This window comes from Macaca nemestrina, chromosome 1 (assembly GCF_043159975.1).
Source record: "Macaca nemestrina isolate mMacNem1 chromosome 1, mMacNem.hap1, whole genome shotgun sequence".
NCBI lineage: Eukaryota > Metazoa > Chordata > Mammalia > Primates > Cercopithecidae > Macaca > Macaca nemestrina.
The window spans coordinates 210,662,407-210,682,808 of NC_092125.1; the positions used below are offsets into that span (position 1 = coordinate 210,662,407).

A 20,402-nucleotide genomic window follows, 5' to 3' on the forward strand; every position below is an offset into this window, starting at 1 on the left:
ATTGCGCCATTGCACTCCAGCCTGGGCAACAAGAGTGAAACTCCGTCAAAAAAAAAAAAAGAAAAATTTAGAAAAGTAGAAAAAAAAAATCACCCACATTCCCACCACCTAAAGACAATCACCACTCTTGATGTGTTGGTGTATGGCTTTTCTTTCTGTTCTCTCTTTGACTTGTTTTCTATAGTCATCCCCAACTTTAATAGCCTGCTTTTTAAAAGGTAATGCCTGTGAGATGGTTTTGTCACATTTTCTATGTTCCGTTCCTTTCCATTGCTTATTTTGCAAGTGTATCCTACTTGGAAAAACCCTAACTGGCATCTAAAAATTATTCTACCAAAGAGACACATGCACTTGTGTGTTCATCACAGTACTATTCATAATAGCAAAGATGGTCGGGCGTGGTGGCTCACGTCTATAATCCCAGTACTTTGGGAGGCCACGGCAGGCAGATCACTTGAGGTCAGGAGTTCGAGACCAGCCTGGCCAACATGGTGAAACCCTGTCTCTACTAAAAATACAAGTATTAGCTGAGCATGGTGGTGGGTGCCTGTAATCCCAGCTACTTGGGAGGCTGAGGCAGGAGGATCGCTTGAATTTGGGAGGCTGAGGTTGCAGTGAGCCAAGATCACCCCACTGCACTCCAGCCTGGACAACAGAGCGAGATTCTGTCTTTAAAAAAAAAAAAGGAACATACATATGGGCTGAGCAAGGTGGCTCACGCTTGTAATCCCAGCACTTAGGGAGGTGGAGGCAGGTAGATCACTTGAGCTCAGGAGTTAGAGACCAACGGCGAAACCCCATCTCTATTAAAAGTAAGAAAAATTAGCTGGGCGTGGTGGCATGCACCTGTGTTCCCAGCTACTTGGGAGGGTAAGGTGGGAGGATCACTTGAGCCTGGGAGGCGGATGTTACAGTGAGCAGAGGTCACACCACTGCACTCTGGCCTGGGTGAGAAGTGAGACTCCGTCTCAAAAAAAAAAAAAAAATTCATATGCACATTGATATTTATATTTTGTTAATAAAATTTGAAGTGCACTATACATTTTCAGGGACACTAAATTGTTATGCCCGGTCACTTTTCACAGCCATGCCATGGAGCTCTGAAATGAAGTTGTTGCTGAGGCTGAGCAGAAAATGGAGAGGTTTCTTCTCATTCTGCTGGGAGAAGCCAGTTGTCAGGGGTCCTATTTCAGCTCAGTTAATTAATTTCCTTTCTTTTTAGTTTTCTTAATGATAATTCATTATACAAACACTGTAACCACATTAGTGCAACTTAGAATAAGCATGGGAAATATTTGTGCACATCAGACAAATTAAGCAGCTTTTATTTTTCTTCCTCTCCTCTCCCAGGCCTGGTCTAACTACATACGTAATTTTTCTATTCCTTTAGGCAGAGTGTGTTTTGTTTTTTTTTTTTTGAGGCGGAATTTCACTCTTTTTGCTCAGGCTGGAGTGCACTGGTGCAACCTCGGCTCACTGCAACCTCTGCCTCCTGGGTTCAAGCGATTCTCCTGTCTCAGCCTCCCGAGTAGCTGGGATTACAGGTACCTGCCACCATGCCCAGCTATTTTTTTTTTTTTTTTGAGGTGGAGTTTCGCTCTTGTTGCCCAGGCTGGAGTGCAATGGCATGATCTCAGCTCACTGCAACCTCTGCCTCCCAGGTTCAAGTGATTCTTCTACAGGCATGAACCACTGCGCCCAGCCTCTTTACTGCCTCCCGAGTAACTGAGATTACAGGCATGTGCCACCATGCCTGGCTATTTTTTGTATTTTTTTTTAGTAGAGACAGAGTTTCTCCATATTGCTCGGGCTGGTCTCGAACTCCCGACATCAGGTGATCTGCCCGCCTCAGCTTCCCAAAATGCTGGAATTACAGGCGTGAGCCACTGTGCCCAGCCTTTTTGTATTTTTACTAGAGACAGGGTTTCACCATGTTTAACCGGGCTGGTCTTGAACTCCTGACCCCAGGTAATCCACCCACCTCAGCCTCCCAAAGTGCTGGGATTACAGACGTGAGCCGCCGTGCCCGGCCAATTTTTTTTTTTTTCCAGACAGAGTCTTGCTCTGTCTCCCAGGCTGGAGTGCAGTGGCGCGATCTTGGCTGCAAGCTCTGCCTCCCGGATTCACGCCATTCTCCTGCCTCAGCCTCCCGAGTAGCTGGGACTACAGGTGCTTGCCACCACGCCTGGCTAATTTTTTTGTATTTTTAGTAGAGGCGGGGTTTCACCATGTTGGCCAGGATGGTCTTGATCTCCTGACCTCGTGATCCACCCGCCTCGGCCTCCCAAAGTTCTGGGATTACAGGTGTGAGCCACTGTGCCCGACTTTTTTTTTTTTTTTTTTTTTTTTGAGACAGCGTCTCACTGTGTTGCCCAGGCTGGAGTGCAGTGGCATGGTCACAGTTCACTGCAGCCTGCAACACCTAGGCTCAAGTGATCCTCTAACCTCAGCCTCCTGAGTAGCTGGGAGTGTGGGTGCAAATTGCTTTTTAAAATATAAAACAGTATTTGAATTTTTGTCCTTAGGAAAGATTATACATGATTTGGAAATGAGACTGTAGCAAACAATGGCCAAAGAAGAGTCACCCATTCTGTGCCTTCTCCTTTGTCTGGTCACTCAGAAATATCCTACTATCAGCTATTGTTGTGGGAAACTGAGGACCAGAGAGACCAATAGGAGAACAGGAGGATTGTTTATTTAAGGTATGCACCGGCCCAGTGGATTCATACCTAAAAAGCTGAGCATTTTAACAAAGACAGAGCAGGGTTTTTATAAGCAGTCTTACAGAAGCAAAGCAAAAGCAGTTAATTATATGATAGGTCACATAATCTACAGCATAGCATAACTTGTGGCCTTGCATAGCTGGTGGCCTTGTAGCTGTATTGAAAGAAAAAAAAGAACTGGCTAAATACAGACATTTGTAAAACATAGTCATGCTTAAGAAGCCAGGGAAAGGAGTAATAGTAAAGGAATTTGTCTGTCTTTCTTTTTTTCCTTCAACCTTGCTCTGGAGAGGAGGGGGGTCTAGAGCCCATTCCTTTGGCCTTCGCTTCTCAAACAGCATTATCTTATAACTGTCCTTGAAGTGAGCTTGCTAGGCAGAGGAAAATTTGTTCTTTGCTTTTAACCCTTGCCTTGCCTGTTACTTTTCTTAGAGTGAATGAATGCATATTTATTTTTAAATTTCTGCCTCACTATGATTGTTGTTGCTTGTCACCTCCCATTATTTTTATCCATGTATTCACCATAGTCTACTTTTTCTTCTGCATAAATTCAAGACCCCTGGCTGGGTGCAGTGGCTCATGCCTGTAATCCCAGCACTTTGGGAGGCCAAGATGGGCGGATCACTTGGGGTCAGAAGTTTGAGACCAGCCTGGCCAACATGACAAAACCCCATCTCTACTAAAAATACAAAAACTAGCTGGAAACGGTGGCGTGCACCTGTAATCCCAGCTACTCGGGAGGCTGAGGCATGGGAATCCCTTGAACCCAGGGGATGGTGGTTGCAGTGAGCTGAGATGGTGCCATTCTATTCCAGCCTGGGTGACAGATTGAGACTCCATCTCAAAATAAATAAATAAAAATAAAAATAAATTCCAGACTCCTTTTTCACTGATGTGCGACATCTCCAAGGCCTGGCTAGAATGCTGATATTCTGTGCCATGTCATCTTGACAGACATCACCCATTTGGCACACTTCCCTGTCCCCTGATCACCACATCTCATTTGCTGCTAGAGAAAATATTGTGCTGGAGTATTTCCTTCCATCTGTCTCATGATAGGGTCCTAACCCACTTGCCCGAGTAACTGCACACAATTCAGGGACATTTCGAGAAGCAAACTGCTAGCTGTTTTGGACTCATGCCTTACAAACTGATGAAGTACCTGTAATACAGGTCTTCGAAACATGGTTTCTATTTTCTTTCTTTTTTTATTTTTTATTTTTGAAACGGAGTCTCTCTTTGTCACCTAGGCTGGCATGGTCTCAGCTCACTGGAACCACTATCTCCCAGGTTCAAGTGATTCTTCTGCCTCAGCCTCCGAGTAGCTGGGATTACAGAGCACGCCACCATGCCTGGCTAATTTTTGAATTTTTAGTAGAGACGGGGGTTTCACCATATTGACCAGGCTGGTTTTGAACTCCTGACTCAAGTGACCTGCCTGCTTTGGCCTCCCAAAGTGCTGGGATTACAGGTGTGAGACACCGCACCCAGCTGGTTTCTATTTTCTTACAGTCTAATCTTTAGACTTTTCCTGATGCTGTAGCCCAGACCTGTATCAACTAATATGTCACCTTTTTATTTATCTTGCTATCGTATTCTAAGCATGTTTTCATGTTCCTGAATAGTTTTCATAACAGTCATTTGCAATAACTGCAGAGCATTTCTGATTTGTTCTAAAAAGAAAAGCAACGAGGAAGAGTCAGAAAGTGGTTCTCCAGGGTGGAGTCTCGTGTCTTCTCTCCCCTCTCCCACTGTAGGAATTCCAGCTTATGGTTCCTGCTTGCATTGTCTATCCACAAGGGGCACTAAGGAGAAACCCCACAGAAGAACTCCCAGGGCCTGTTGTGGGAGTGCAGGGGCATGTGAATGAGGACCTCTCTTCCCCTGTCCCGTGTGTCTGGTGGAGGGCTGCTCCTGGGGTCATTAGTTAGTGACCAGCACTTCCAGCCAGCCTAGCTGAGGGAGAGAACTCCCTCAAACAGAGGCCCTGGGGAGCTTGCAGGAGGCAGCTCTTGGGTCCAGAGGCCACTGAGAGAGTGACCACCCAAGGGGAAGTGGGCTGAGCACAGATAGTGTTCACCACAGTGACCAAAACCTGCCAAATGCTGCTCTTGTGGAATTTACATGGGGTGTCAGACAATAAATATAATTAAATATAAATAAGTAAATTGGCCGGGCTCAGTGGCTCACGCCTGTAATCCCAGCAGTTTGGGAGGCCAAGGTGGGCAGATCACCTGATGTCAGGAGTTTGAGACCAGCCTGGCCAACATGGTGAAACCCCCTCTCTACTAAGAATATAAAAATTAGGTAGGCATGGTGGCACGTGACTGTCATCCCAGCTACCCGGGAGGCTGAGGCAGGAGAATCACTTGAACCCAGGAGGCAGAGGTCTCAGTGAGCTGCTGAGATAGCACCACTGCACTCCAGCCTGGGCAACAGAGTGAGACTCTGTCTCGAAGAAAAAAAAGTCAATTATGCTAGTCAAGTATGCTAGAAGGTGACATGTGCTACGGAATTAAAAGGAGGGCAGGGTAAGTGAGATGGGGAGTGGGGTTTGCAATTAACAAACAGATGAATTTTTTAAAACCAATAAAAGGAAGAACTACATTATATGTCATAAAAAGAATGTAGCTGGCTGTGTGCGGTGGCTCAAGCCTGTAATCCCAGCACTTTGGGAGGCCGAGACGGGCGGATCATGAGGTCAGGAGATCAAGACCATCCTGGCTAACACGGTGAAACCCCGTCTCTACTAAAAAAAATACAAAAAATTAGCCGGGCGAGGTGGCGGGCGCCTGCAGTCCCAGCTGCTCAGGAGGCTGAGGCAGGAGAATGGCGTAAACCCGGGAGGCAGAGCTTGCAGTGAGCCGAGATCCGGCCACTGCACTCCAGCCTGGGCAACAGAGCAAGACTCCGTCTCAAAAAAAAAAAAAAAAAAAAAAAAAAAAAGAATGTAGCTGCGTGCATTTTGGAAAAATTGGGGGGAAAATTTACTTTTTTTAAAAATTTTTTTTATTTTTTATTTTTTGAGAGGGAGTCTTGCTCTGTCACCCAGGCTGGAGTGCAGTGGCACGATCTTGGCTCACTGCAAGCTCCGCCTCCTGGGCTTACGCCATTCTCCTGCCTCAGCCTCCCGAGTAGCTGGGACTACAGGCGCCCGCCGCCGTAGTAGAGACGGGGTTTCACCGTGTTAGCCAGGATGATCAACAATCTCCTGACCTCCTGATCCTCCCGCCTCGGCCTCCCAAAGTGCTGGGATTACAGGCTTGAGCCACCGTGCCCGGCCGAAAAATTCGCCTTTAAACCCATCACCCTAGCTGTAAACAGCATTTGAGTATATTTTCTTTAGATCTGCTTTTCCTCCTGTGCATTGGTTTTCTTGCGTGACTTTAGTCACAGTCCGCATCTAATTTTGTCTCTTGCTTTTTTGATTGCTATTTTAACCCAGCTCTTCTATCCCCAAGGCCCATGTGTTTCTCCTCTCCTCCTCCTAAAGTGCCTGCCAGGGAGGCTGAAGCGGATCTCTCTGTTTCTCTGGTTCCAGATGAGTATAGACAACTCCAGGAATCCAGTCTCTGTGGACTCCAGTTAGCTAAGGCCTGCCTGACAGCCAGGAGGACAAGGGCCTGCTGAGAATAGTTGTTAATAATGAGCAACACAACACATGTCACATACATGCGATATGTGTTAGGCCCAGATATCGACTTCCTTCCCTTGTATTGGTTCATTTGATGGAGGGTAGGTGAAGGTCATGACCAGCCGGCACTGCCTGGAGCTCCCTCTCCCACGTAGCTGTGGTCCGGGTGGGCTTCCTTAGCCTCAATCCAGCTGGCCTTTTCCCAGGATGCTTTCTCCCCACCTTCCTGTCAGCACTGATGCTAGCCTACAAAGCAGTCTCATCGCCAATTTCTCTTCTTTCAGGAGAGACTCTGTGGACTCCAAGTCTTCTGCCACCTCCTCTCCAAAAAGGCCATCAGTGGAAAGGTAAAGGAAGCCACAGCCTTCTCCATCCCAATGTCCTATTCAGCCTGTGTCCCCTTCTCTGTTTTTATGGAGGAAGCCTAAGGCAGAGGAAAGAGGGGAAGGAAGAAACGTCCTACGTTATGTTGCCCCCATATTCTAAGACCCACACAGTCTTTCCACATTTCAGCCCTGGGGGACCCTCTGGATGTGCCTTTCATCTCTCTGTGGTCAATTGCTCAATTCATCATGTATTCATTCATGTATTTATTCATCCATCCATTTAGCAAGTGGGCCCCTGAATCAGGCGTGTGGCTCCTTCCCTGGGACAGCTGACTGGTTGCTGTTGCCCCATCATTGTCAGACGATCAGTCTCAAGGTCTGATTGAACCCAGTGAGGACAGAGGTCTTGAAAGCCGATACCTAGGCTGGGCACAGTGGCTCATGCCTGTAATCCCAGCACTTTGGGAGGACGAGGCAGGCAGATCACTTGAGGTCAGGAGTTCGAGACCAGCCTGGCCAACATGGCAAAACCCTGCCTCTACTAAAAATACAAAAATTAGCCAGGCATGGTGGTGGGCACCTGCAATCCCAGCTACTCGGGAGGCTGAGGCAGTAGAATCGCTTGAACCCAGGAGGCAGATGTTGCAGTGAGTCGAGGTCACGCCACTGCACTCCAGCCTGGGCAACAGAGTGAGACTCCATCTCAAAAACAAAAACAAAACAATGGCCAGGCACAGTGGCTCACACCTGTAATCCCAGCACTTTGGGAGGCTGAGGCGGGTGGATCACGAGGTCAGGAGATTGAGACCATCCTGGCTAACACGGTGAAACCCCGCCTCTACTAAAAAAATACAAAAAAATTAGCCGGGCGTGGTGGTGGGCGCCTGTAATCCTAGCTACTTGGGAGGCTGAGGCAGGAGAATGGTGTGAACCTGGGAGGTGGAGCTTGCAGTGAGCTGAGATCGCGCCACTGCACTCCAGCCTGGCTGCAGAGCGAGACTCTGTCAAAAAAAAAAAAAAAAAAAAGCCTATACCTGGAGTGGGCTCTCTGGATTTGGGCTGAACTGGCTAGGATGTCTACCCAAAAAATCATCCAGTCATTTAGTCATCAAATATTTATTGAGGGCCTTCTATGTGGCGAGAACTGTTCTAGGTGCCAGGGATACAGAAATTCACAAAAGGGACAAAAATCCCTGCAGTGATGGGGGCCTTTAGTGTAAATAGGGGGCGACAGGTAAAGTTTAGAAGGTGACAAGTCCTATGGAAAACAGAAGTGGAGAGGGAAGAGGATTAGGGAAGGATATTCATGGAGTTGTCAGAAAAGGCCTCATTGAGGAAGTGACCATTAGGCAACAGCTTGAAAGAGGGTTTTAGCCAAGCAGATATTGGGGTCATTCCAAGCCAAGCACTCTGAGGTTGGGGTGTGCCTGGCAGAGTCAAGGAGCAGTGAGGTGGCCAAGGGCTGGAGCAGTTTAAGCAAGGGGGAGAGTTGGAGGAATGAGTAAAGCTGGAGCTATTGGAGGATACCGAGGGCGGGAATGATGTCACCAAATTTATCAGGATGGCTCTGGCTGCTGTGCCAGGAATGAAGGAGCAGCAACACCAGCCAGGAGGCTGTTGTGGTAATTCAGGCAAGATATCACAGTGGCATGGATGAGGGAGGTAATGGTGGAAGTAGGGTGAAGGGGTGGTTTCAGGATATATCTTGACAGGAAAGCTGACAGAACTTCCTGACAGATTGAATGTGGGGAATGAGAGAAACAGAGGAGTCGGGGATGAGTCCAAGATTTTTCACTTGAGCATCTGCAAGGATGGAGTTGCCATGAATTGGCATGGGGAAGACTGTGCTTATGCAAATCAGGCTTGGGGTGGAAAATTCAGAGTTCAGGTCTCGATGTGTTGGATTCAAGGCGTGTGTTAGTCATTCAGTTGGAGAAGTCAAATATGCAGTTGGATTATATGAGGCTACAATTCAGGAAGAAAGTCTCAGCTGGAAATATAAATTGCAGAGTCAAGGCCAGGTGCGGTGGCTCATGCCTGTAATCCCAGCACTTTAGGAAGCCGAGGTAGGCAGATCGCTTGAAGCTGGGAGTTCAAGACCAGCCTGGCCAACATGGAGAAACCCCATCTCTGCTAAAAATACAAGTCAGTCGGCGTGGTGGCAGGTGCCTGTAATCCCAGCTACTCAGGAGGCTGAGACAAGAGAATCACTTGAACCTGGGAGGCAGAAGTTGCAGTGAGCTGAGATCACGCCACTGCACTCAGCCTGGGGGACGGAACGAGACTCCTCTCAAAACAAAACAAAAATTGTAGTCATTAGTGTGTAACTGACATCTGAAGAACCTGGATGAGAGCACCAAGGAGAGATTGTGAGTAAAGGAATGGGTGTGGAGTGTGGTCTAAGAGAGTGGTCAGAGGTCACAGGAGGAGAAACAGGGCCAAGGAGAGCAGGCCAGGCCAGGAAGTAGCCAAGCAGCAGATTAAGGAGAACGATTAGGGTCCATGGGGCCATGTTGGGTTTTGGGGCACCCTGGTGGGAAGTTGCAGAATTATTTTAAGCCTAATGTATCAATAAGATTGCCATTGGAAAGAAAAGTAGAGACACAAAAATTAGGTTGTTTAAGGTTTTATGAAGATTAAACAGGGCTGGGCGCGGTGGCTCAAGCCTGTAATCCCAGCACTTTGGGAGGCCAAGACGGGCGGATCATGAGGTCAGGAGATCGAGACCATCCTGGCTAACATGGTGAAACCCTGTCCCTACTAAAAAATACAAAAAACTAGCCGGGCGAGGTGGCGGGCGCCTGTAGTCCCAGGTACTTGGGAGGCTGAGGCAGGAGAATGGCGTAAACCCGGGAGGCGGAGCTTGCAGTGAGCTGAGATCCGGCCACTGCACTCCAGCCTGGGGGACAGAGTGACACTTCGTCTCAAAAAAAAAAAAAAAAAAAGATTAAACAGGCCTAGGCTGCATTGCACACCTCCATCCAGCATGGCAGCCGCTCCAGCTGATGAGTGGAAGCTATCTGGAGTGCTGATTGGAGAGGGAATCAGAGGCTGTAGAAAAAGTTCTGCAGTCAATTAGCAATGTCTGATGTGGGTCAGGCCTAGAAATGGTGGCTCCTAGAAATGGTTCTAGACCAGTGGATCTCAGCAGGGGTCATTTAGAAATGTGTGGAGGCATTTTGGGTTGTCACTATGACTTGGGCCAAAGTAGGGGTAGGGCGAGAAGGAGAGGGATACTCCTGACATTTCCTGGCAGGAACCAGAGATGCCACGTGTGAAGACTTTCCTGGATAATGAAGGGTCATCTTATTCCCAGATGAAACACTGGCCACTTGTGACATTCTGGATTTGATACTGTAATAAAAACACTCGGGTGGGGTGCGGTGACTCATGCCTGTAATCCCAGCACTTTGGGAGGCCAAGGCGGGTGGATCACGAGGTCAGGAGATTGAGGCCATTCCTGGCTAACACGGTGAAACCTTGTCTCTACTAAAAACATAAAAAATTAGCCGGGCGTAGTGGCGAGCTCCTGTAGTCCCAGCTACTCGGAAGGTTGAGGCAGGAGAGTGGCGTGAACCTGGGAGGCAGAGCTTGCAGTGAGCTGAGATCACGCCACTGCACTCCAGCCTGGGCGACAGAGCAAGACTCCATCTCAAAAAATAAAAAAATAAAAAAATAAAAATAAAAACACTCGACGTTCATGTAAGGATTTGAGCCTCCAGACTCCTCCTGACTTTGCCTTCATGGTCTTGAAATCCCCTAGCTCCCTCCCATAATGCATTCTTTCTCTGAAGATCAGTCAGACAGAATCTGTTTGTCCTTCCAGAAGCTGTGCCATTTCCTGCTGGTTCACTAGTGAGGGTAGGAAACCAAAAGGGACGCAAGCAAGTCTCATTATCATTATTTTTTTGAGATGGAGTCTCACTCTGTCACCAGGCTGGAGTGCAGTGGAGTGGATGAATGAATAAATGAATGAATACATGATGAATTGAGGAACTGACCACAGAGAGATGAAAGGCACACCCAGAGGGTCCCCCAGGGCTGAAATGTGGAAAGAAGAAGGTCCTCTTTGGAAGGAGTGCAATGCAACCTCCATTTCCTGGGTTCAAGTGATTCTCTTGCCTCAGCCACCCAAGTAGCTGGGACTACAGATGCGGCCCACCATGCCCAGCTAACTTTTTGTATTTTTAGTAGAGACAGGGTTTCACCATGTTGGCCAGTATGGTCTCAATCTCTTGACCTCGTGATCCACCTTCTTCGGCCACCCCAAAGTACTGGGATTACAGGCATGAGCCACCATGCCCAGCTGCAAATCTCATTAATTTATCTCCTACCCAGACTGTTTCCTGCACGATTTATTTCTCTATTTCATTTTTCTCTTTCATTCATTCATCCATTCATTGATTTGGTAAGCACATCTATTGAGCACTTCCTTGCAAATTCAACATTCTCCAGGGATCAAGGGCACATGCATATACTGGGTGACTAGTGAAGATCATGGCAAACTAGAAAGTACGTGTCTGTCTGAAGGGGACAGCCACTACCCCACCCCAGCTGATTGTTGCTTTGGGGAAATGCAGGTCCAGTGTGCCATGTCTTCCAATTACTTAAAAAAAAAAAACCAGACACCTAGATTTTCATATGAGACTCCCCCCAACCACCTTTTTTGAGATAGGATCTTGCCCAGGCTGGAGTGCAGTGGTATAAACAGGGCTCACTGCAGCCTCAGCCTCCCGTTCAAGTGATCCTCCTGCCCTAGCCTCCCGTGTAGCTAGGACCACAGGTGCATGTCACCACACCTGGCTAACTTAAAAAATATATTTTTTTGTAGAAACAGAGTCTCATTTTGTTGCCCAGGCTGGTCTCGAACTCCTGGGCTCAAGCAGTCCTCCTGCCTCAACCACCCAAAGTGCTGGGATTACAGGTGTGAGCCACCATGCCCGACCAAAACTCCCAATTATCAGTATCAGCAACATATTCACATTTTTCTGTGACACAGTAGGGAGACAAAACATATTTGTAGCCCACCTGTTTTCGACCTCTAAGGCCAGGCAAAGGTTAAAACTCATCATTTCTCCCTTCTTAGGGCTAACCATGAGTGCAGAGGCAGACACCAAAATGCATGTTTTTAGAAAGGGGTAGGTATAAAACACCATGGGAGCATAGGAAGCATGTCTCAATATGACTATAAAAGTCAAAGGAGGCTTCATGGAAGAGAAAGTATTTGAGCTGAGAATGGAAAGTCTAATAGGAGGAGTTTTGGAGGCAAGTCAGGAGAGTCATTTCAAGCAGAAAGAAATGGCACACGCAAAGGTGTGGAAGTGGGAGTGAGCATGATGCTCTGGGAACTGTAGCTGGAGTACCAGGAAGAAGACCACGAAGGATACCATGGTGACAGGGGACAACTGTTCTCAGTTGTCCTTTTACCTGGCTGTCAGAATGATTTGCTACTTGCAGAGCATGCTCGCTGATGCAGTAACAGAAATGCCCTCGAGGTGGCGCACAGAAGCAGCGAGCCCGGCCTCCGGATGCCTCTACTCAGACCTGTGGCAGGAGGGTTTTTTAAGGGCTAGTGCGCTGCAGGCACATCCAGGGAGCAGAAGGAAGCTGTTGATAAATCCAATCCCCAATCCCACCCCAGCCGGTGATGCCCTCTCTGCAGTTTGGCTCACTTCCCAGGCGTGTGCACTGAAAGCAAAATGAGTGTGGCTGCCTGAAATGCTGCCCAGACACGAATTCCAGCCAGCCAGCCAGCTCCTAACTGGGGAGGCGGGACCAGGGCTGGGTGTGCCCTGCCAGGAAGGTGGGAAGAAATGCTCCAAACAGCCTAGTCTTGCTCAGGTAAGAGGACTCTGGAAACCTTTCTTTTAGAGACACAGTTGATGTGTTGAAAATAATTCGGAAGGGCGACAGACAGGTTCGTGGTCTGACTATACCCTTTGCTAGTTGGATGGGTAACTTGGGACAGTAACTTGGACAGATAATTCATTTCAGCTCTCTGAGCTTCAATCTATTGATCTGTAAAATGGAGACAATTATGAACCCCTCTCAAGGTCATTGTGAGGATTAAATAAGGTAATGAAATACCCAGCACTGTTCCCAAACCATGTAAGTGCTCAATGAACACATAATACTTTGTAATAATACTCACATGAAACCTGGTTATCTATGTAAACTGCGTAACACTTTGTCACTTAGTTGCTTTCATCTGCCGCTTAAGATGGGTACTGTTGTTTAACCTATTTTACGTGTGAAAAAAACTGAGGCACCTAGGGGTTAAGGAACCCAACCAAGGTCACATAGCTACAAAGTGTTGGTATCAGGCTGTGAACCTGGGAGTTAAACTCCAGAGCCTAGGTTCTTAATAAGTAAAGTAACTCAGTGCAGTCATTTCAAAAATGGCCACCATTATTACTGTCACTCGTTGGGCTCCCTCAAAGCAGCATGCTACAGGCTCCCCTGATGGTTTTCCTGTGGTGAGTCGTAGCTGTTGAGAGTGTGCAAGGGCGCGCACAGGTCGGCGAGGCACCATCCCAGCTGCAGGAGATGGCGTTACCTGGGTCCTGGGAGTTGACGGAGGCTGGCTCCGAGAGAGATCCCTCTTGTACTCCTGATCCCTCTCCTAGGCCCAGAGAGTGGAGCCACTGTCCTTCCAAAGAGGACCTTCTTCTTTCCACATTTCAGCCATGGGGGATCCTCTGGATGTGCCTTTCGTCTCTCTATGGTCAGTTCCTCAATTCGTCATATATTCATCCATTTATTCATTCATCCATCCGTTTAGCAACGATGTATCAAGTGTCCACCTAGGGCACTGTTACAGGAGCTGGAATGCAGTAGTGAACCTGTGATGGGGTCCCAATACTCTGGAGCCTGTAATCTGGAGATGGAGGCAGACGATGTTTATAAACACATGAACAAGTTAATCATACACTTAGATAAGTGCTGTAAAAGATAGAAATCAGATGATGTGTTAGGGAGTTACAGTGCGGGGACTATCAGCCTTGGCTGAGGTGGTGACGGAAGGCCTCCCTCATGCCAGCTGAGACCTGGAGGAGGAAGAACATTCCAGGAAGGAAGACCAGCCTGTGCAAAGGCCGGGCACTGGGAGGATGGGTATGTTTAAGGAACAGAAAGAAGCAGTGCTGTGGGGGCCTTCCATAAACCATGAGAAGAGCATGGCATGAGATCACATCAAAAAGCGGGTAGGGGCAGGAAGTGCAGTGGCTGGGAGGCTGTGGTGAGTTTTTTTTGTTTTCTTTTTGTTTGTTTTTTTGGAGACACAGTCTCGCTGTGTCGCTCAGACTGATGCGCAGTGGCGTGATCTCGGCTCACTACAGCCTCCGCCTCCTGGGTTCAAGCGATTCTTGTGCCTCAGCCTTTTGAGTAACTGGGATTACAGGCGTGCGCCACCATGCCCAGCTAATTTTTATATGTTTAGTACAGACAGGGTTTGGCCATGTTGGCCAGGCTGGTCTCGAACTCCTGACCACAAGTGATTCTCCCACCTCGATGTCCCAAAGTGCTGGGACTTTAGGCATGAGCCACTGCACCTGGCCAGGAGTTTTACTTTATGCTAAAAATAATTGGAAGCTGTTACACCACCAATCCCCAACCTTTTTGGCACCAGGGACTGGTTTCATAGAAGACAGTTTTTCCACGGACCAGGGCTTGTGGGGGATGGTTTCAAGATGAAACTGTTCCACCTCTGATCATCAGGCATTAGATTCTTATAAGGAGCGTGTAACCTAGATCCCTCACGTGCACAGTTCACAATAGTCCCACTTCTTGCTGTGTGACCCGATTCCTAACAGGCCACAGACCGGTACTGGTCTGTGGCCCCAGGGGGTGAGAACCCTGTGTTGGAGGGTTACAAGCAGGGGAGTGACTTGATCAGTTGTGGATTTTTGAAAAGTCCCTCTGGCTGCCCTTTGGCAAATGGGTTGTAGTGGGGGAAGAGGACACAGGGAAACCAGTTTGGGGGCTGTTGTGACTGTTCAGGCGGGAACCCAGTGACCAGGACCAGGCTTGGGGGCAGGCACATCCATTTTTGGTTGCCGACAGCCCCACTAGTTCACACCCTGTCCAGCCTTTCCTCACCCAAACCTCCTGCTGCAGTATGACTCCAGGAAAAATCTGCTTGGATCTCAGCTTCCCTGCCCCTCCACCATGCTGCCAGGCAACCCAGTTGTCAGGCAGGGTCGGGTAGAATCAAGGCTAGATTAATCTAGGACAGCAAGTTTCAAAACTGCATTAAAAATAAATAAATAAATAAAAGGTAGGAAATGAATCCCTTTGGACAAAATTTTTAGAAATTCAAAATGTAAACCTTATAAGAACAGAGCTTTGCATCCCCCGCCCACCTCACCGGTATGCACGGAGACACCTTTGAGGAACCTCAAGTCTCTAGAGAATGCAAAAATCCCAAAGGTCCAGGGGTCTGAAGTGAAAGAGGGGATCCAAGGTCAGGCCAAACAGCAAGAGGTGGGGGACAGGGAGGTCACCAGCAGAGTCCACACTGAGCTGTGCCCAGCTGGATGTTGGATGAGATTCTCTGGTAACTCCAGGTTGTTGATCCTGAGAAGTCTGGGCTACTCAGTCAGTCTCACTCTCAGACACAACTCCCTGGGCCTGAAAGACTTTGGCAGAAGTCCAGAATCCTCTTCTTCCTGAAAGGAAGTAGCATGTCTACAGCCTGAAAGTGAACATGAGAAGCAGCTGTGGATCCAGGTCCCAAGGCTGCCTGGTGCAGCTGCCCAGGCTGTGCACTGTACAATTACAGGAGGTATCAAGCTAATAATGTGAATGGTGCCTCCTGGAGTGAGGAAATGCAGCAGCTCTCTGGGCACTTCCACAAGGGCTCAGTTTGGTAAGACCCTCGAGTGGGTCTTAATTTCACTCCAGGAGGGGACCTTAATTTTTTCAACTCTGATGAATCCACTTTTTTCTGAGCAGAGATATAGGGGCTGGCTGGCAGATTCTGATGGGTTATTGAAAAAGGAGGTGAGAAGAGCAGAGGAATGAAGACAGAGACTTCCTAACTTCCTGGCTCCTACCCTAAGAATAGTGCAAAAACATCTCTGGAGGGAGGGAGTTGTGCAACTATCACAAAGTCATGCCAGGCACAGTGGCTCATGCCTGTAATCCCAGCACATTGGGAGGCCAAGGCGAGTGGATCATTTGAGGCCAGGAGTTTGAGTCCAGCCTGAGCAACATATTGAGAACCCCATTTCTACAGAAAAAAAAAAAAATGGCCTGATGTGGCAGCATCTGCCCGGAGTCAGTCCTAGTTACTTGGGAGGCTGAGGCGGGAGGATCATTTGAGCCCAGGAGTTCGAGATTGCAGTGAGCTATGATTGACACACTTCACTTCTTCAAGGCTCCGTTCCATCATCTGTAAAATGGGTCCAGTAATTTGTGACTTTTAGGGTTATCAAGAAGAATAAAGAGCAGACCTGCGGTAAATGGTGGCTTTTGTTTTACCATCCTTAACAAACCCCAGAGTCTGGTTAGATCTTTTCTCTCCAACTCCCTCTCCTTCTCGCAAGCTCCCTCGCCCTCACGCTCCAGCTACACTGAGCCCTTTGACATTGCCCATGCAAACCTTGGTCTTCCACACTTCCATGCATTTCTGGCACGAATGCATTTTTTGGCTGGGCACCATAGCTCATGCCTGTAATCCCAGCACTTTGGGAGGCCAAGGCGGGTAGATCACCTGAGGTCAGGGGTTCAAGACCAGCCTGGCCAACATGGCAAAACCCCATCTCTACTAAAAATACAAAAATTAGCTGGGCGTGGTGGCGCACGCCTGTAATCCCAGCTACTAGGGAGGCTGAGGCAGGAGAATCGCTTGAATCCAGAAAGTGGAGGTCACAGTGAGCCAAGATTGTGTCACTGCACTCCAGCCTGGATGACAGAGCGAGACTCCCTCTCAAAAAAAAAAAAAAGTGTTTCTCACATCACAAAAGTAGATATATTCTTTATAGAAGATTTAGCAAATAGGCATAAGCAAACAAAGAAAATCTATTTCTTTGTTCCACCTCAGAGAGATAATTGCTATTAACATGGTGTTACGGGCTGAATGTTTGTGACCCCCTAAAATTCATATGTTGAAATCCCAAACCCCATTGTGATTGTATTTGGGGATAGGGCCTTCGTTAAGGTTAAATGAGGTCATAAGGGTGGAGCCCTGATCCAATAGGATTACTGTCCCTATGAGAAGAGCCACCATGTAAACACAATGAGAAGACTGCCATTCGCAAGCAAAGAGAGAGCCCTCACCAGAAAGCAAATTGGCCAGCAACTTGATCTTGGGCTTCCCAGCCTCCAGAACCATGAGAAATAAATTCTGTTAGCGAAGCCACCCAGTCTGATATTTTGTTATGACAGCTTGAGCCACATAGTTAGCCTTCTAAATGTCTGTGCGTGTATGCATACACACACACACACACACACACACATATACACTTAAAACCAGTATGAGATAATTCTTGGATAGTACATCATAGATTATAGCATAGGTGTTGACTGGGTGTGGTGGCTCACACCTGTAATCCCAGCACTTTGGAAGGCCAAGGCAGGTGGATTGCTTGAGCCCAGGAGTTTTAGATCAGCCTGAGCAACATGGTGAGATCCCATCTCCACAAAAAAATGTAAAAATTAGCCAGGTATGATGGCATGCTTCTGTGATCCCAGCTCCTTGGAGGTTGAGGTGGGAGGATTGTCTGAGCCCAGGAGGTCAAGGTTATAGTGAGCCATGATTGCACCACTGCACTCCAGCCTGGGTGACAGAGAGAGATCCTATCTCAAAAAATAAATTAATAAAAAGAGCATAGGTGTTGGAATTAGACAGATGTAGGTTCAAATCGTGGTGGTGTATAGCCTTAGGCAAATCTCAGTGGTGTACCTCTCTGGGTTTATTTCCTCATCTTTAAATGGGGATGATGAGAGTATCTACCTCCTGGGACGGGTATGAAGATTAAATTGGAAAATGCTTGTAAAGTGCCTGGCACAGTTCTGGCATCCAGTAAAGCCAGCCCTTTTAAATGGTGGTAGATAGTCGCTAATCACTAGACTGTAAGCCCCTTGAGGGAAGGAGCTTTGCTGACTTATCTGCATTATCCCTTGTTCTTGGCAAGTACCTGGAGAATAGGTGTCTAATAAATATTTAGTGAATGAGTGAATAAACAGTTCATACATTTAGGAGAGCATAGATAGCAGCTAGCACAGTGCATAATCAATTGCATATAATTATTGGTGGCGTTACACTGTTCTACAATGAGGAAAGCACAGTGGCTGGTTAAGAGCCAACTGCCTGGGTTTGAATTCTGTTTCTACTGGTTCGTCGAAGTGTGACCTGAGCCAAGTGCACCTTTAGATACATCTTTCTCTACCATGCACTTTAAAATACGTCTCTCAAATGGGGATAAGAATAGTATCAACCTCATGGGGTTGTCATGAGGATTAAATGAGATGATCCATGTCAAATGCCTAAAATAGTACCTACCTCATCGGGTTATGAGGATTATAGGAGATCATCCATCAAGACATCTAGAATGCTGCTCAATAAATGCTTTACTCTCTTAATGTCAAATGTCTGTTACTGATTGTCATCCTCAGATCAAACAGCAGCAAATCAAAAGCGGAGAGCCCCAGAACACCTAGCAGCCCCTTGACCCCCACGTTTGCCTCCTCCATCTGTCTCCTGGCCCCCTGCTATCTCACAGGGGACTCTGTCCGGGACAAGTGTGTGGAGATGCTGTCAGCAGCCCTGAAAGCGGACGGTGAGAGAGCCTGGGCTAGGGATGAGGGAGGGAAGGGGTTCCTTTTCCCAATCTCGCCAAGGGCAGATGAGATTCAGTCTTTCTCAGCACCCCTGGGGATGGTACAGGAACACTGTAGTTCCTGGCACAAGCAGGCTTCACTGCCTATGTTGTGTCTGGCTGATACCTGTATTTCTCGAATCTCTTTTAGATGATTACAAGGACTATGGAGTCAACTGTGACAAGATGGCATCAGAAATCGAAGATCATATCCTTGAATTGTGCCAGGGCTGTGGGTGTCTGGACCGTCTAGCAGCACCCCTCCAAGGTGCAAGCGAGCTGGGAGAGTGAGGAAGGAGAGGAAGGGCTCCAGGAACAGCCCCTGCTCTGCCCCTGAACCAGAGCTCTTAATTCTATCTAACATTAATTATTATTTTACACCTGCCAGCAAAACTTGAAAATGAGCAGTACCTCATTTAGTGTTGATAACAACCCCACAGGGTAGGTTCCCTGATTTATCCAGTTTCATGGGTGAAGTCACCGAGACTCAGAGAGGTCGAATCATTTCCCAAAGCCCATATAGCTAACAGTAGTAGCAGAGATGGGATCTGAACCCAGAAAGTATGACCCTGGAACCTGGAGGCTCAGCGGCTGTGCCAGCTAGGCTGTGTCATAGCGTGCCTCAGTTGGTCAAGTCGTTACCTCCAAGAACAGACTAGACTGAGAAGTCAGCATTTCTCATGCTCAGCCTTTTCCCTTCTCCCATCCTCTGATGTTAACAGCTCCCCCTTTTTGTTGTTGTTGAGACGGAGCTTCGCTCTTGTTGCCCAGGCTGGAGTGCAATGGCGCAATCTCGCCTCCCTGCAACCTACAACTTCTGGGTTCAAGCAATTCTCCTGCCTCAGCCTCTCAAGTAGCTGGAATTACAGGCATGCACCATCACACCTGACTAATTTTGTATTTTTAGTAGAGATGGGTTTCACGATGTTGGTCAGGCTGGTCTCGGACTCCTGACCTCAGGTGATGCACCCCTGCTTTGCCTCCCAAAGTGCTGGGATTACTGACGTGAGCCACCACGCCCAGCACCCCCTGCCCCATTTTTTTACTCCCAAATATATATCAAGCACTGCAATGGCCAATTGACAATTCCTACCTCTGTTAGCTCTCACAGCATTCTCTGTGAGGCAGGGATGGTTCCCATTTTATGGAAGAGGAGTCTGAGGCTCAGAACTGCTCGGTGTCAAAGCGGGACTGGAGACTTTGTCTTTGGATTCCACCTACTGAACCCTTTCGATGTGCCCCCTGCTCCCCAGCTTATCACCTGAAAGGGGCCTTGTGTAGACAGGAGAGGTGACCACCATTGGGATATATTAATAGATCTCTTGCACCAAAAGATGTTTGGCTTGGGAGAAAAAAATTCCCTCCTCACTTGGCCCCCATTGAATGAAAACATGGAGCTTCTTTTACTAGAGACAAAGGTTTGCATGGTGTTGGAGCGGGGAGGCAATCAGGGGACAGGAAGTCTAAGTGTCACACCAAGATGCAAGCGACCCTTTTGAGGGCTCCTGGGCTCTACCTGCGGAGTTCAGCAGGGTCTGTTGGGGAGGGTCAGGGGCCGATCTGCAGACGACAAATTTGCGTTTCCATCTCCTGCCTGTGGCCTACCCTAATTCCCTCCAACTCATTTTCTGGTGGTTTCTCTCTACTCTCATTTAATGATTAATCAGCAATACCTCAACAAGTCTGGAGCCATTCAGCACCTCAAAAAGTACATTTTCATCATTTCCCATTAATTCAGGAAGGCAGAACCCAAGGTATCAGAACTATCACAAGTTTCATCTTCATTTTGTCCTGAACAGTCATCCCTCCAAGCAGGTCCTTTCCACCTTTAAGCCCAGTTTGAAACAACCGCAGATGGTCCAGTACAAAGTTCCACTCCCAGCCTTTCATCCATCCACTT

At 47.8% G+C, this 20,402-nt stretch overlaps 1 protein-coding gene across 7 annotated transcripts in view; it reads left to right on the forward strand.

Annotated features, from left to right (window-relative positions):
• Positions 1-20,402, forward strand: part of LOC105494420 (transcription elongation factor A3) — a 45,993-nt gene that overhangs the window by 8,688 nt on the left and 16,903 nt on the right. For all 7 annotated transcript variants that reach the window (XM_071098782.1, XM_071098798.1, XM_071098772.1 and 4 more), the window contains exons 5-7: positions 6,642-6,704; positions 18,300-18,463; positions 18,654-18,709. In XM_071098782.1, the coding sequence (XP_070954883.1) occupies positions 6,642-6,704; positions 18,300-18,463; positions 18,654-18,709 (283 nt within the window). The remainder of the gene's footprint in view (positions 1-6,641; positions 6,705-18,299; positions 18,464-18,653; positions 18,710-20,402) is intronic.